Raw genomic sequence first — 14,276 nt, 5'->3', positions numbered from 1 at the left:
AGAGATTAATAAAACTTTGTGCTAATGTGTAATAAAGAAGAAATAGCTCATATAAGTACAGCATGTTCCTTATCTGACCCACTTATATATTCTGGTTTGCATTTATAGGCTTCTAACAGACCTTGACAAGAAATGCTACTTCCAATTCTGTGCCAGTTAAACCTTTTGAGGATGGGAAGCTAAAAAACCAATTTTTAATTTTTTAAAATTTTATCTTCAGAGAAGCAGGCAATACAAAGATAGCCGCTTCTTACATAGAGTGCTCTTGCTTTTCAGGAGGTATATAAGCGTAAGGAAGGGTTTTACAGTGATTCTCTCATGGCACACAAAAATGGTAGAGAGGAGAAAAATGGACTTGTAAAAAGATTCTTATTTTCATTTGTACTTTTTGAGATCAGATAGAAGGAGAACCTGAACTGTGAAGGAAGTGGAAAACTGTACAGACATACAACTTGATCTTGTAGTCTACCTCATATGGGGGTCCATTATCCTAAATGCAGCTGCCTCTGTAAAGAAGTGTGACAAAATCATAGCAACCATATGACTCAAGAGTTGTTGTGGAAAACACATGCAAGGAAAACTCATTTGGTTTTAGCACAATAAAAGTATGAATAATTCTTTAGAGCTTTATGTGACCAGTTGCCTGTGAAGTGTGTTCGTTTCTTCTCCGCTAGGAAGGTGCCTCTGGGGTCAGACCACAGACCTAGGCAGCTTCTTGGAAATGTGCCTCCAGGGACAGGAACTTCAAACCAAACGCCCAACAAACAACCCATTCTGGACAACATTTGCAGCGTAGTACTTAATAATAATAGTAATAAAAGTCTTCCTTGAATAACTGGTGACTTGCCAGCTGGGTGTTTTCCAAAATTCATTGACTTGCTGTTTTTCAAGATTGCCTGTGCAGAGTGAAAAGAGAGAGGTGTATCTGAAAATATCTGCATAAATGCAATGAACAGGAATAAAGCTTGCAAGTTAGGTTAAGTTTAAATAATAAAATCCTTGTCTCTGGAAAAACGTCATGCAAAAGAGCAGAGCTGATGTCTGATATTGTTGTAATAGGAAACTTGAAACTCGTATTATCTGAGAAGGTGTCTAGTCAGATACAGATTCCCTGGAGTTTATAGCCTGAATGGCAGAGTAAAGTGAGATTAAGAGGCCTCACATGTGACAGGGTCTTCATTGAAGCTTCATCATTATGTCCTTTGTCCAGCCTTCAACCTCACCTTTAAATTGTCGTCACTTTGGTAAGGAGAGCCTGTAGAGAGAAGGTTTATCTCTGGGTTGCAGTCCTGTACTTCAGATGTGCAGAGGGAGGTCTGCATTTGGTGTGCTGCTCTCCATGCAGGGGAGAGCATGTGCATTGAAAGGGGAAGTGTCACTGCTCTGCCACCATCTTTTGTCCCACAGAGTTTCTTCCTATGCATCATGCATTCTGCAGGGTAGATGTAAAAAAGTTTTCTCTGATGAAGGCAAATATTCTCACACCTGTCTATCACTCATGAGGAAAAGGGGAAAACAGAGTAATTCCAAGCCTTAAAAAGTTTCTTCATATGACAGTTCAAACAGACTTATTTCCAAGCTAGCAAAACTATCACTGTACATTGAGCTGGAGAGGAAAGATCCTCCTGAAAAGTTTTCACAGAGTGCTCAAAGAGATCCAAAGGAAGGGAATTGGTATTCACCTCCTATAACCTCCCCCCACGCTCTTCTCTGCAATTTCCCCTTTGTTTCTGTTCTGCTTTTATGAAGATGTTGCTCTTACCAAAGTTGAAATTTTTATGCTTGTTTTTACTGAATTGCATCTTGTGCTTTCAGACCATTTCTTTAACTGATCATTATCTTTCTGCGTTCGCCCCAGAGTTTCAGCAGATGTCAAATCCCTTCATTTGGCACTGTTATAAAATTTAATACCAGTGCTCTTTAATGCATATTTTTCAAGTCATGAATGAGAATATTTAGTGATAGGATCCAGAACAACACCCAGGAGAAATTTGCTTGATTAAAAAAAATCATTAAAAGAAATAGGGCTGGAGTAGGAGCTGGTTTAATTTGCTTGTCAGTTCTAAAGCAGTGAAGCAGTGGGGCAACACCTGGGTGGCTCCTGGCAGGTGCCTGCCTAATCTGCTCTTGGAGATCTCCAGTGGTGGCCAGTCTGTATCCCCTTGATTTACTGCAGCATTTTTCTGTTTCCAGTTTAAGAGTGTTGGTTTTTGATAACTACTTTCAGAATGTTGTCCTTCAGCCAGATTTTCATTCATTCGTTCTCTGTTAATTCTCAAAATAGTTGTTAATGCAGCCTGCCACAGGCAGTTTCCTAAGTATACTACCTGAATGTCATTAAGTCTAGCTCGTTTCTAACTTCTCTAACTTGCTAGTTTCTGTGCTCCACCAATCCTTTTTGTATCCAGCTATAGTAATTTGACACACTTTCCACTATTCTCCTCATGTTAGCCAGTTTGGAAATGAAGTACGAGACCAGTCTTTGTGTTTTCAGTGGGCAGCCGTTTAGCTGTCAAACTGTGAGCTTTTCCCAACTTGCCTCTCAAATGTAGAACAGCTTCATTTGTAGTTGCCTAGCTTTAAGCATTGCTTGACCACACATTTTGGGAGGAGAATTTTTCCCAGGGACACCACAAAACACAGCAAAAACTTTGTACTGAGTATATTTATAAAACTGAATCTGCGTGTTTGTTAAGGTAAAACTTGCTAAGGAAATTAAGAAAAGAATATCTGCAAAATATCTGGCACACTTTGTGACAGAAGGTAGGATAAAAATCTTCTTGGGGGGAAAAAGAAAAAAAAAAAGGAAAGACCCCATATTCAATCAGTGTCCATTTGCTATGCAATACCAGAAAGCAGAATTTGAGAAGCAGCTGAAAAGTAGAGTGAAGATGAAGAAGAGATTAATGGGGCTTTGAAGGGCATTTAGTAAAGAGCTTCCTGGCTGCAGAGATAGATAGCAGTCTTTGTTCTCTTAGCGAAATGCATTCAAATAAAATCAAAATAGGCTGGCTTAATGGCACCTTATTTTTTTTGGTCTTGGGGTTTTCTCTGCACTATCTTGATAGAGAGCTGCGTATCTGCTTTTCCTTTGAGTGCAGGAAAATACCTGTTGGGGCTAGTTTTATTACTTGATTCAATTTTTTTTTTTCCCCTCTCCATGCCCCCAGTAGTAATAAAACAGTTTATTGACAAAACAAGCAATAAAATGAAATGCCTGTCCATACATTTTGAAATGCGTGTTACCTTTCTGTGTAAGTTGTGTTGGAGCAAGGCTTAACCGCACAGTTTGGAGAGGATCTGTGATTTTTGGAGTGGCTTGCCTTCTAGAGTCTCCTGTCTCTGCAGGAGGAGGGCTGTGCCTAACGTGCACCTTCCCCTGTCCTGCCCTCACCTCTCTGCTGCACATGCCAAAACCTGGAGAACAGCAGTCAGCCTCTTACCAGGGGTAACTGGGCAGGCGGTGTGCCACTGTCAGGTGCAGAAAGGATGACTGAACCTGCAAAAGTCTTGGAGGAGGGCGAGGAGGATCTCGGAGGAGTGGAAAGAGGCTGAGAGCTAGCAATGCAGAGGATAAGACTGCTGTCTGTAGGTACGTTAGGCTGGTGCCAGTATATACTGGGCTATGAAGACTTCTGGGTGCTAAAGGCCAGTATGAGAAAAACATTGGTGTGAACTGGTTATGGAAGACTTCCAGAGTGAAGATTAGATGCAATTGTCTAACAACTGGGGGTTAGGAAAAGTTTCCCAGCAAGGGTCTTGGAGCAAAATATTCAACTGTTTCATATGTTATATGGGATAAATAGACAGTGTGGGTGCTTGTAGTAGGAAGATTATAAACTTTATGATGTCAGACCACCTAGGTCTGTCTTTGTGAGTTTGTAAGATGGAAGAATTATTCTCCTTTATTTGAGAACAGTTTTAGCCAAGAGTTTTCATTATCTAACATTCAGATTCAGTTTCATCTAGCCAGCATTTCTAAACGTTCATTAAAATGGATCTTACATTTTGTAGAATTATAGGCTGGAAAGTCTGTCATTAGAGAATAGAAGCAAAAGCAAAAAGCACCAGGAATATCACTGATAAACCCAATGTCTGCAATATTTCCATCTTAGTGCTTGCTATAGATTGCGTAATTTGGATAGATGGGGTCATATTAGTACCTTTCATTTTAATTTTTTTTAACTAAACAACTGAAAGTTTTGAATTTCTTATTTATGAATTATAGTTATACCTTTCAGTATGTTTGAATGTAACAATTACAGTTAATGTGGACGTTTTTCCTAAGTTCTATGGACTCTAGTCTTGAGTATGTTAAAAGGCAAGCATATAAATATCAACACTAATAGATTTGCACAAACTGTTAAGTATACAGATAGTCACTATTCTTTAATATTTGTTTTCATAAAGGCATTTTTCTTCATTTAGAATCTTTCTCTGATGTATATTCTGCATTGGTTTAGAACCTACCACTGTGCAAACCCTTTGTATCTGTATTCCAGTGGTACTTTTATATATATATATAAAAAATACATTATGCAGAATTACCAGTAAGTTTTCAAAAACTGTACTTATGTGTGTCAGTTTCTTTACTAACTGTGTTAGAAGTATGAAACTGGTAGGTAAACAAATCTGAATTATATCTTAATTAAGTTTCCAGGGTTCAGTTCACTGGGTAATAAAGCCAAATGGGTATTTTTACCATGTTTCAGCTTCTTTGCTTCATTGCATGCAGTGATGTAGAGTGAATTAAATGTATTCATTTGGTGTTGGGTTTTTTGGTATTTATCATTTAAAAAATGATGAATAACCAAAATGTTTTGAAAGGCAGAAAAGGAAGCAGAAAAATCCATTTTGGAATGTTTTTTAAAAAATAATGCTTACTCTACTTTTTTTTTTCATGGTCAGAATGAAAATTTTGACAGGATGTTAGTCCTGCACAGAGGAAACCAATTGTAGGTGCAGAGCCTTTTACATATGACGGAAGAAATTGCAATAAATCACTTTGTATTCCAGTGCAGACTGGTCAGTGGGGTTTTGCTATTCTTTGCTATATTAATCCTCTGCACACCTCTGAAAAAGTTCCCTCTGTTAAAGCTGGTGTGGCTATGCTGACCTCAGCAATAGCAGGGTTTTCCTTTTAGTTTGGATTTGAGCTGGGCAACATTTTCAAGTTGTAGTCCCTAGCCCCTTCCTGCCTTTGGACCACAAAGGGCTCCATGACATGATGACTAAGAACATGTTATTATTTCAGATGTGTAAAAATTATGAAATTTCTAAGGGTGTCCACTGTTCCACTGGAAGGAAAAAAAAAAAAAAAAAGGAAAAAAAACCTGAGACACACATCTATAAAATGCAGGAGGCTGAGAATAAACTGCAGTATCTACCCCAGTCTGTTTCTGGCAGTCCTGTCTGGCCTGGGCACATGCTGCCAGCCATGGGTGTCCTGTTAATGCTCCTACTGGTGGAGCCTCCTCAGTGTTTTCTGTAGTGGGAAATTTTTTGTGGTGGAAAGAAAGGAGCGAGGAAATTGGATAGAATAAAATGATTACTGACACTGGGGAGCCATGAACTGATTTTGATTGTGGATGACTTTCCAGTTTCTGGCTTAAATAATTTTTTTGTCTAGAAACAGGGGAGAACTGATCCTCTTCTGATCACTCACTGGCACTTTTGTTTATTTTGAAGGTGCAGTTCTTAATGATTAGGGGTGCTTGGTGGGAAGTTGTTCTTCAAAGCCTTGATTTCCAGACCAGAAGACTCATTAGACAGCTATTAAACTGTTCCTTTCCTTTAGATGTCAGATGATCTAAGGGATGGTATGCCAGTAAAGGTTGTATTGGTGCCTGGAAGTTTGAGACAGTGACCAAGTGAAGAGAACAAAGCAAGGCTTTTCCCAAGACACATTAAATTTGACTGTAGCCGGATCCCAGCTCCCTTAGACTGCGGCTTGTGATTCCCACCAAGGGAAAACCCTGCTCCAGGAAAATAGTCAAAACTCCACTTTTTCTGTGTTGGCTTTCTCCCTTCGTCTCTACTCAATTGTTTTTGCGTGATACCTAAATTGTTGAAATGGAGACATCCTGTTTCGGTTGCTGTCAAAGGGTCTTCAGTTCATACATAAACCCATTTACTACCTCTTCCTGTACTCCCTGTCATTTTTTGGAAAGGTTTTTTCCAGCATTGCAGTTATTCTTTTTTTCTGTGGTTCTGAACTGGACACAGTGATATTTGTCCTTAATCCTGGTGACTGACCGTCTTTCTCTGCGTGAACTTGGCTTGCTTCAAGCAAAACCCCCACACTTCAGTGATTCCAAGAAAAAAGGAACATAACCACAAGGTTTCCCCAAAGATTTTGCATACAGCTGATTCACTTAACCTCAAAGATAATAAATTATGGAAAAATTTGGACTGCTTCCATGTATTCACCATGTTCTGTAATAAAGCTGAATTCTTTTTTTCTTTTTCCTCTGACAGACACTGGAGGAGTCTGTTCAGTTAGCTCAAGTGCACTGTTGAGCATGTTTGTGGAATGCATAATACCACTGTTTTGAGACTTGATTATTCTGTCTGACTTGTTTCTAATGCCTTAGACTTTCACACTATTGCAGGAAGGCAGAATATATTATAAGGCAGAAAACTTTGTTTTTAAAGAATAAATACTCTTCTCCAAGAAAAAAAATAAATCTAGAAGTGTCTCGTCAGGCAACAGACAAGACCAATGATGTCTTTAGTAAAGCTTTATTAAAGGACTTTGGAAAAGTCATCTTAATAATTTAATGGCATACGTTGCTTCAGGGAGGTGGACTAGATTCTTAATGAGGAAGGATGACCTCCTCTTCTATCACTTTATCATTTCCACCACAGAAAGCCTCTTCTCTTCTTGTGGCACTTAGTGATGTCAAACACATGCTGTCTGTGCCAGAGCGTATAAAAGCTGCATAATAATGTTCTCCATCTTAGACAAGCTTGTCATGTTGATGTAGTTATAGTAAACACTTGAGCTTATGAACAGTGGTTTCAGTGTTTATGGTATTCATTCCTAAGTCCCTGATTTTTACTGTGCAACTCTTCTTTTTGTACTACTTTGTCATGTCTTAGTAGACAATAGTTTATAGATTGACTTTACCTTCGTATTTCTCCACTGTTGCAATGTTTATAATGCTGAATTTTTCTTTTGTTTTTAAATTAACCTAGTCTGATATGTATTCTCTGAAAAGTGGCCCTACATGTGAAAGCAGCATCCTGTCTTTAAGTTCACAAAATCTGTAAATACCCAACTCAGGAGTCATGCTTAATAAGCTTTTCATGGTCTCTTCTTGTGTTAGAAAGTCATCTTTCCTGCAGTTTTTCTGCAGAAATATTCTGACCTGCGTGCACATTTTTCAGGATATTTCTGCATGCATTAAGTCTCCTGTAGCGTGGCTGCTGGTTTGCAAGCAGAATGGAAGCAAGCCCAATTCTATGATATGATGATGAGTGAGAGCACGTGCAGGGCTTTGCGGGGTTAAGGAACTGGCCAGTGTACCCCAGAGCCAGCCCACTCCATCACAGCTGGATTTGTTGAGTTATTTTAGTGGTTTTTACTTAGGGTATGGTATGAATCATACAGCAAAAGGTTTTGCTTTTATTACTTTTATTCTTTTGCTTTTATAACAAATACTTATTTTAAGCTTGAACCAAAAGAATTCAGACTATTGATTTGATGTGGCATGCTGTGGATGCTGAGATCAGCTCTGGTTTGTATGCCTAAGGAGCAGAAGTAGGAGATCTGGCAGGAGAAGAGAACTCACTCAGCAAGTGGCATATGGGACGGTGTTAGGGAGTGGGGAATGTCTGCAGCTTTCCTTCCTCTGCTCTTCGTTTGTAAGTTATTCTGGCTAGGTTTCAAATCACCGTCTGTCTGGCAATTAGTTTCTATCACTGTTAGTTACTTCTGGATTTGAGCAAGCTAGTGCTATGAAAAAGACCTTTATAAAACGGGCCAAAATTGTACTATTGTCTTTTAAGCGGTTACAGTAGTAACTAGACTGTGCTGTAAAAAAAGAACATTCTGAGAACATAAATCAAACCTACAGGATATATGTTCAAAGGCAGGGATATTCTGATGTAATTTTAAGCATTAAAATTTACAAAAGAAGGAAAATGCAGTATGCATACTAAGAACATAGATTCAGAAGGTAAATGCAGGAAGGTGAAATTGATTAAGTTATTGGCTCCTTGATTTTAAATCATATCTCAGAAAGGTTTCCATAATATAGCTCAGACAATCTTGATGCTGCTCTATAAGATACTGTATAAACTACAACTGCAGTAATCTGTTTTCTCAAGAGCAGGTGGCAATTCAGATACTTTTCTACAGCAAAATGGGCCATGGTAGGTGATTGCTAAAGATATAGTTAATATATATGTAGTTAATACTGCTTTTTTATTTGGGTGAACATAAACTGTTTTGGGGAGGCGAGAAATATATATGACTATTAATGTATCCTTTTAAATACTAACTATAAAACTCAAAGTTTTGTTACTCCTGCTTTGAACAAATTAGTAGTTTTCATATAATGTTTATGGCATTTCTAATACATTAACTTGTTTAGACAACAAAAATGCTTTTTAGCAAACATCACCTGTTTTAGCATGGATCAAAATGAAACATTTTTCCTGACGCAGCGAGAAAACTGTAAGAGCTTTTTAAAATCAAAACCAGTGGTAGTCTTTCAGCTTAATTTATTACAAAGAGGAGAAAGTTGCTATGAACTATGTAGTAAGAGCCTGTTCCTACAGGAAAGTGAAATCCTAAATGAGTGTGGAAGGAGAGGAAGTAATAGAGCTTTTCTTGCTCCCCACCCCAGGGTAACCATTGGGTTTACCAGAAATGCTTATTTTTAAGTCCATCTCACTGGATATGGCGTAGCTACTTTGTTGAAAAGCCATACACAGCTCTGTTACCAGTCTGTGAACTGAATTACTTCCCTGGCAATTAGAATCATATCAGAGGAATTAGACGGAATATAGGGAATCAGACAAATCATGGCATCGAAATAACCAATTGGTTTATTCAAAGGATGGGTGTTTGTGTCAAATGTATAGGAAGGTAAGTTTCTGGTTTGCTCCAGAAGATGATTCAGTTGATGATAGAGAAGTTACTGTTCAGGCTTTTGTAGCAGTGTGAACTCTTGCAAGATCGAGGTAGATACAAGAACAAATTCGGGGAACAAAGTTGGAAACCTTTTGAATCAAGTTTTCAAACTTCATAACTTAAGCTAGAAAAGCACAGAAAAAACAGAAAGGAAAATACTTCTGTGAAGTAATACTCAGTTTTTATTGTACATGGAAATCCATCTTATCACACAAACTTCTCATTCCTGGCTCCTGGATACAGAATCCAGAAATCTTGTTTTTCAGAGTGCCAGAAAAAAAGATGTGACACAGTGTCCTCTTGGCTACATTAACAAGAGAAGAGCTCTTTGGTGCCAAATTGTTTTATTCCCACTAGCCTGTGTTGCCTCAGAGGCAGTATCTGTTGCCTGTTCAACACCGCAAGAACAGAGATGCTCATGAGTGGGACATGCTTTTTAGAGTCGTCCTTCATGTGACATTTGGATATCTAGTAGGCATTTGTAAAGATGACACTCAGTACTACATACTGAGGTAAGGTGAGAGCAGAGGTATTTTTGCTGTCTTTGGTAGGAGGATGACTGAGAGCAGAGGCATGTGTGCCCTGATGGGAACTTTTAGACTTGCTAAAGTTTCATCTTCTGCTGGGACATGTTGGGAAAGCTCCTAATTAATCCTTCAGGAGAAGGGTTCAGGAAGAACAGTTGCAGGGAAGACAGCCTATGGGTGCGTGTAGGAGGGTGTATTTTATATATCAGTGTGTGTTTGTAAGTAATAGGTAAAAAGTCTGACATTGTTGCCTTTTGTATTGTAGCTAACTAAGAAGGGAGCACTTAACAATTGTAGAAGCTTTATTTTCCTGAAGCGTTTCGTCTGAATTAAAAGAGCATCTTGAAAGGGCAGTTGTAATTCATACTGTTAGGGAACAAAAAGTGAATGCTTGTCAACTCCATCAGACCAAAATCTGGAGTCCTGTAATATTTTGTTATTTAAGAAATCTTTCTGAGGTTAACTGTGCTCACTTGCTTAAAATGTACAAGGATGCAGCTGACGGTTTTTGTCATGCAAATAATTGAGTGCTGGGATTACTTAATTAAAGCTGCCTTGGCCCATTTAGTTTTATGCTAAAATGACAATGTACATCTAATCTTTTATCACAAATGTAGCCCAAACAAATTAGTTTTGTTTTCTTCTTGTCAATAAAAAACTAAAGCAGAGGGTATTTTTCCCTTGAATTATTTGACACCATGGAACCAGTTGGACAGATATACACTGGTTCCATGAATTGGAAAGTTCTGAAGTTTGTTTTGTTTATCTCCATCCTTCTTCTTCTTGTAGGAAATTCCACTTACTTGGATGACCACGGACCACCCCCTCAAAAGGTAAGCTGCTGTTATTTTGCATTTCTTTGCTTTCTTTTTGCTTTTTTGTTTTTTAACTAATTGTATGTTTACTTGTGTGCAAAGCAACTCTGTTGGGTTTTTTTTTTTCAACAGCACTTGGCCTTTACAACTTTTTCCCCCCTAGTATTTTCAGGCATTTGTAAGTAACTTGGGTTAAATCTCTGTGCGATTAAACTAATGGAATTTTTGTCATTGAGTCAAGGGGAGGTAGGATTTTAGTGACATTTTGTCTGTCAACACAGTCATGCAAAAATAAGACACCACAGTTGGATCTAATAAGGCAAGTAAAGATGGCCTGTGCTGGCAGCGGTTCCTGGAACATGGGCTCTGCTGCAGGTGCAATGCTTTGAAGCAGAGCAGTAGGATATATTTAATGAATGTGAGTAATGAGTCCTTTTATAGGGATAGCGTACACTGTTCCCATCATGTATGACTGTGCAGCATTGACTTTTTCCTCACCGTCATCATAGCACCTCTTGACATTTCAGATGAGGACCAGCATTTGATGGTTTCTTTAAGAGGAAAAAGTGGAAGCAGGCATTTAGGGCCTCTTTCTTTTTTTTTTTTTTTTCTCTTGTTCTACCCTGTGTTGGTTTATTCTCTAAAACACAATTTGGTACTATCTTGTGTATGTCTTTTCAGACAAGAAGGCTATTATAACTCTTCCTGTATAATAGCTATTAAAAAAAGAGAAACTGTTTTCTGTTCTAATTTCTCCAGACTCACTTTATTTCTGTAGGAACAGTGTAGTATCTTACTGAGGTATTTGGGATTTGAAGTCTTTATGCTGTGCAGTTGCAACTCTTGAAGGTGCAGCTTTTCTGAAGGTTTCCTGTCCAAATCATGCAGAATTCTCACTGTTACTTGTAAAACACCAAAGCAGAAAGGGGGTGGGAGATACTGTGATTATGTATATAATAATAATAATTAGCCACCATCTCTGATGGTGATCCTCACCCATCTCTGTTTAAACTGACCATGAAATCACATGTACCACCACGCCCTCAGTTTAAATGCTCACCCATATGTGTGTATCTGTGTGGTGACAGTTGGCTTTTGGTCAGCGGAAGGAGGGTAATGTGGAAAGCAATTTGACTTGGCTTAGTTATCAGTGAAAGCAAGCTACAGTAACCTGGGTTTCTCCACATTTTTGCTGCCAAGTCTTTATGCACGAGATCTGTAATTTTCAGCTGATAGGTGGAAATTTGTTACACTCTTGAAGTTCAGACAGCTTACTTGGAGGGATGATGTACATCTGATGTTCTTCCACTCAACACAAATAACTCACTTTTTCTGCATGCGCAGTTACAAAACCAAATAGATGTAGACAGAAGTGACAAAATCAACCTGTTAAGTTCATCATTACTAAATGAGATAGGATTGGGGGCGGGGGGGATTCTAAGGCTAAACAAATGTTTCACACTTAAAATTTATTTAGTACCCTCCTGTGCTATTGAAAGATTTTTTTTTTTTATTTATGTATCATCTGTTTCTCTTGCCCAGAAGTACAGCAGCTTGCATGGAGTGAAGCATTATGTATTTCAGGTCTGCACAACGCTTAGCTTGGAAGAGTAAAGCAATGCTTATTCCAGACCTGTATTTTTCATGCTTGCGTTAGCATTCAGAAATGCCTGGCTGTGCCAGTAAAGAAAAGGCTCTAATCTAGATAAGAGTTTTTAACCTTGAAAACTTTATTCAGGTTTTGGTCCTTTTACTTCAGGAATTTTGCATTACCAATTAATGGTGCTATGGATGGAAACTATTCTCCAATGGGAGTAGCAGTTGGACAGATTTATCCAACCCAGACACTTTCATGTTTACATTCTGAAAATTTCTTTTACCTATCTAAAGGTGTAATTTTGGACTGCGTTCACACAGCTTCATCCAGTTACAGCTCAGCTGTCTGGAGAATGGCCAACTGATTGGGTACCTACACAATTAATTGGTTGTGTAGGTACTCTTTGATTAGCTACTGACAGTCAGTAAAGTTTTTGGGCTTCCTCTGTAATCATCCTCACTCCCAAAAGCTTGGTGAATAGCTCAGTGGAATAACAGACTATAGCCTTGTATAAGTTACAAGTATTTTCCTTTTTGAAGTACTTGCCTGTGTTTAGAAACATTGATAAAAGATGGGTGCACACATTTTGATCATCCCTTGGACAACATGGGCAAGTCTGCTTGTTCTTGGGTGGGTTTATTTGTTTTGGTTTTCATTCTTCTAATCAAAACAGCAGGGGCAGGGATTGGTAAAAGAGCAGATAATTCCTGGTATTTGCTTAGGGTCATGTTTTGCATGGAGATGCTCTTGCTTTGTAAATCTCACGCACTGCATTATTGCTTAAGTGCAATTATTTACCTCATACAGCTTCAGCTATGAGCTGTGAACTCTGCCTTGGTGAAACTAAATTCACTGTAGTTGTCATCATCTTTCAGGTAGCCTCTATTCATGTGAGTAGGTAACTCTACATTTAAACTACAAGATGGTTATGGTTAATGAATGGTTTAATTTGACATATGAAAAGGTGTCAGAAGAAATTAATCCTGAATCCAACATTTAAAACAGTTCATTACTAATAGTATTTTCAGTTGTGATCCTCACAAAGCACAGATGACATGATGCACCTTTCTTTAGTGGTATGTGTAATGTGCACTTGATTTGTTTTTTTCAATCCTGCCAGTCACTTACCCTGGGAAGTGTGCCTTTGCCCTGCTGCATTCAACTGTGGTCAGTCCTACATGGCACTACTATGTGAAGCTCTCCAACATTTTCCTAATGCCTGCTGTGTTCATCAGAGGGAATTACAGCATGTCCTGAATGAAATGAAAACATGAGAGGAGGATTTGGTAGGTTTAGGAAGTAAGTTTTAGAGTCAAAAGGATTCTAATTTTATGTGTGTGCTTAAAAATGCTTAACAGCTAGAAATTGAGACAATTAACAAAAATCCATTGCCCGGGGTTGAAATGACCGATAGCTAATATTGGCGGTATGTAGTTAGCTGTAGTGGAAGGCCACCAACAGTTGATACGCACTGGACTGTAGCTGTTTTGCAGAGTACATTCCAGTGTTTTGTTGGAAATCATATTAGTTTTGGCTTTTCATTGTGGCTAGGTGCCAAAACTTTGGGGTTTTTAAATACTACGGATTTTTTTTCCCAGTGGAAGAACTGAAAATAGCATTTGCTCTCTGAATAAAGAATAGGATCATCACATTTCAGGAGATCAGAGTACTGGGCTGTTTTTTCAAATAAAGGTGGCAGCAACAATTTTCTCAGTGCAAGTAAAGGAAAGCTCTGCTCGCTCCTGTGAGTGAACATGGCTGGTGTGGTTCTGGCTCTCCCTTTAAGGCCAGTTGAGCCAAGTTTTAAGTCTTCCCTCAGTAAAGGTTTACTTGACTGTTAAAGATTAGCAGTGGTTACCCTTGCCAGTGGTATGAAGGTTACAATGCCACCAGTATGAAGGTAATGTGTTTGACATAGGCCACTCTTCTTTGGTCTGTAGGCATGAAAGACTTGACCAGAGATTGACTAATCCTAGATTTTCATGATCCAAGACAGATCTGTATGTTGCTTCTCTGCAGGTAGATGCAACCTCCAGTAACTCTGGCATACCTCTAGTGTTGCTGGTATTAGTATGTGACAGATAAAAAGGGCCAAACGTAACCTCCTACTCTGTCAGTAAGAATTAATTCTTCAAGTTAAAGCACTTGAAATTTCCTGGTTCAGATATCTATCTCACTACCTCCTGGATGATTTTATA

At 38.6% G+C, this 14,276-nt stretch overlaps 1 protein-coding gene across 1 annotated transcript in view; it reads left to right on the top strand.

The window, feature by feature from the left end:
- UST (uronyl 2-sulfotransferase) overlaps nucleotides 1-14,276 on the top strand; it is a 178,040-nt gene that overhangs the window by 57,989 nt on the left and 105,775 nt on the right. The window contains exon 2 of the mRNA XM_074862898.1: nucleotides 10,456-10,499. Coding sequence (XP_074718999.1) covers nucleotides 10,456-10,499 — 44 coding nt within the window. The remainder of the gene's footprint in view (nucleotides 1-10,455; nucleotides 10,500-14,276) is intronic.

This window comes from Strix uralensis, chromosome 3, assembly GCF_047716275.1.
Source record: "Strix uralensis isolate ZFMK-TIS-50842 chromosome 3, bStrUra1, whole genome shotgun sequence".
NCBI lineage: Eukaryota > Metazoa > Chordata > Aves > Strigiformes > Strigidae > Strix > Strix uralensis.
This window is presented reverse-complemented; position numbering and strand designations above follow the sequence as displayed.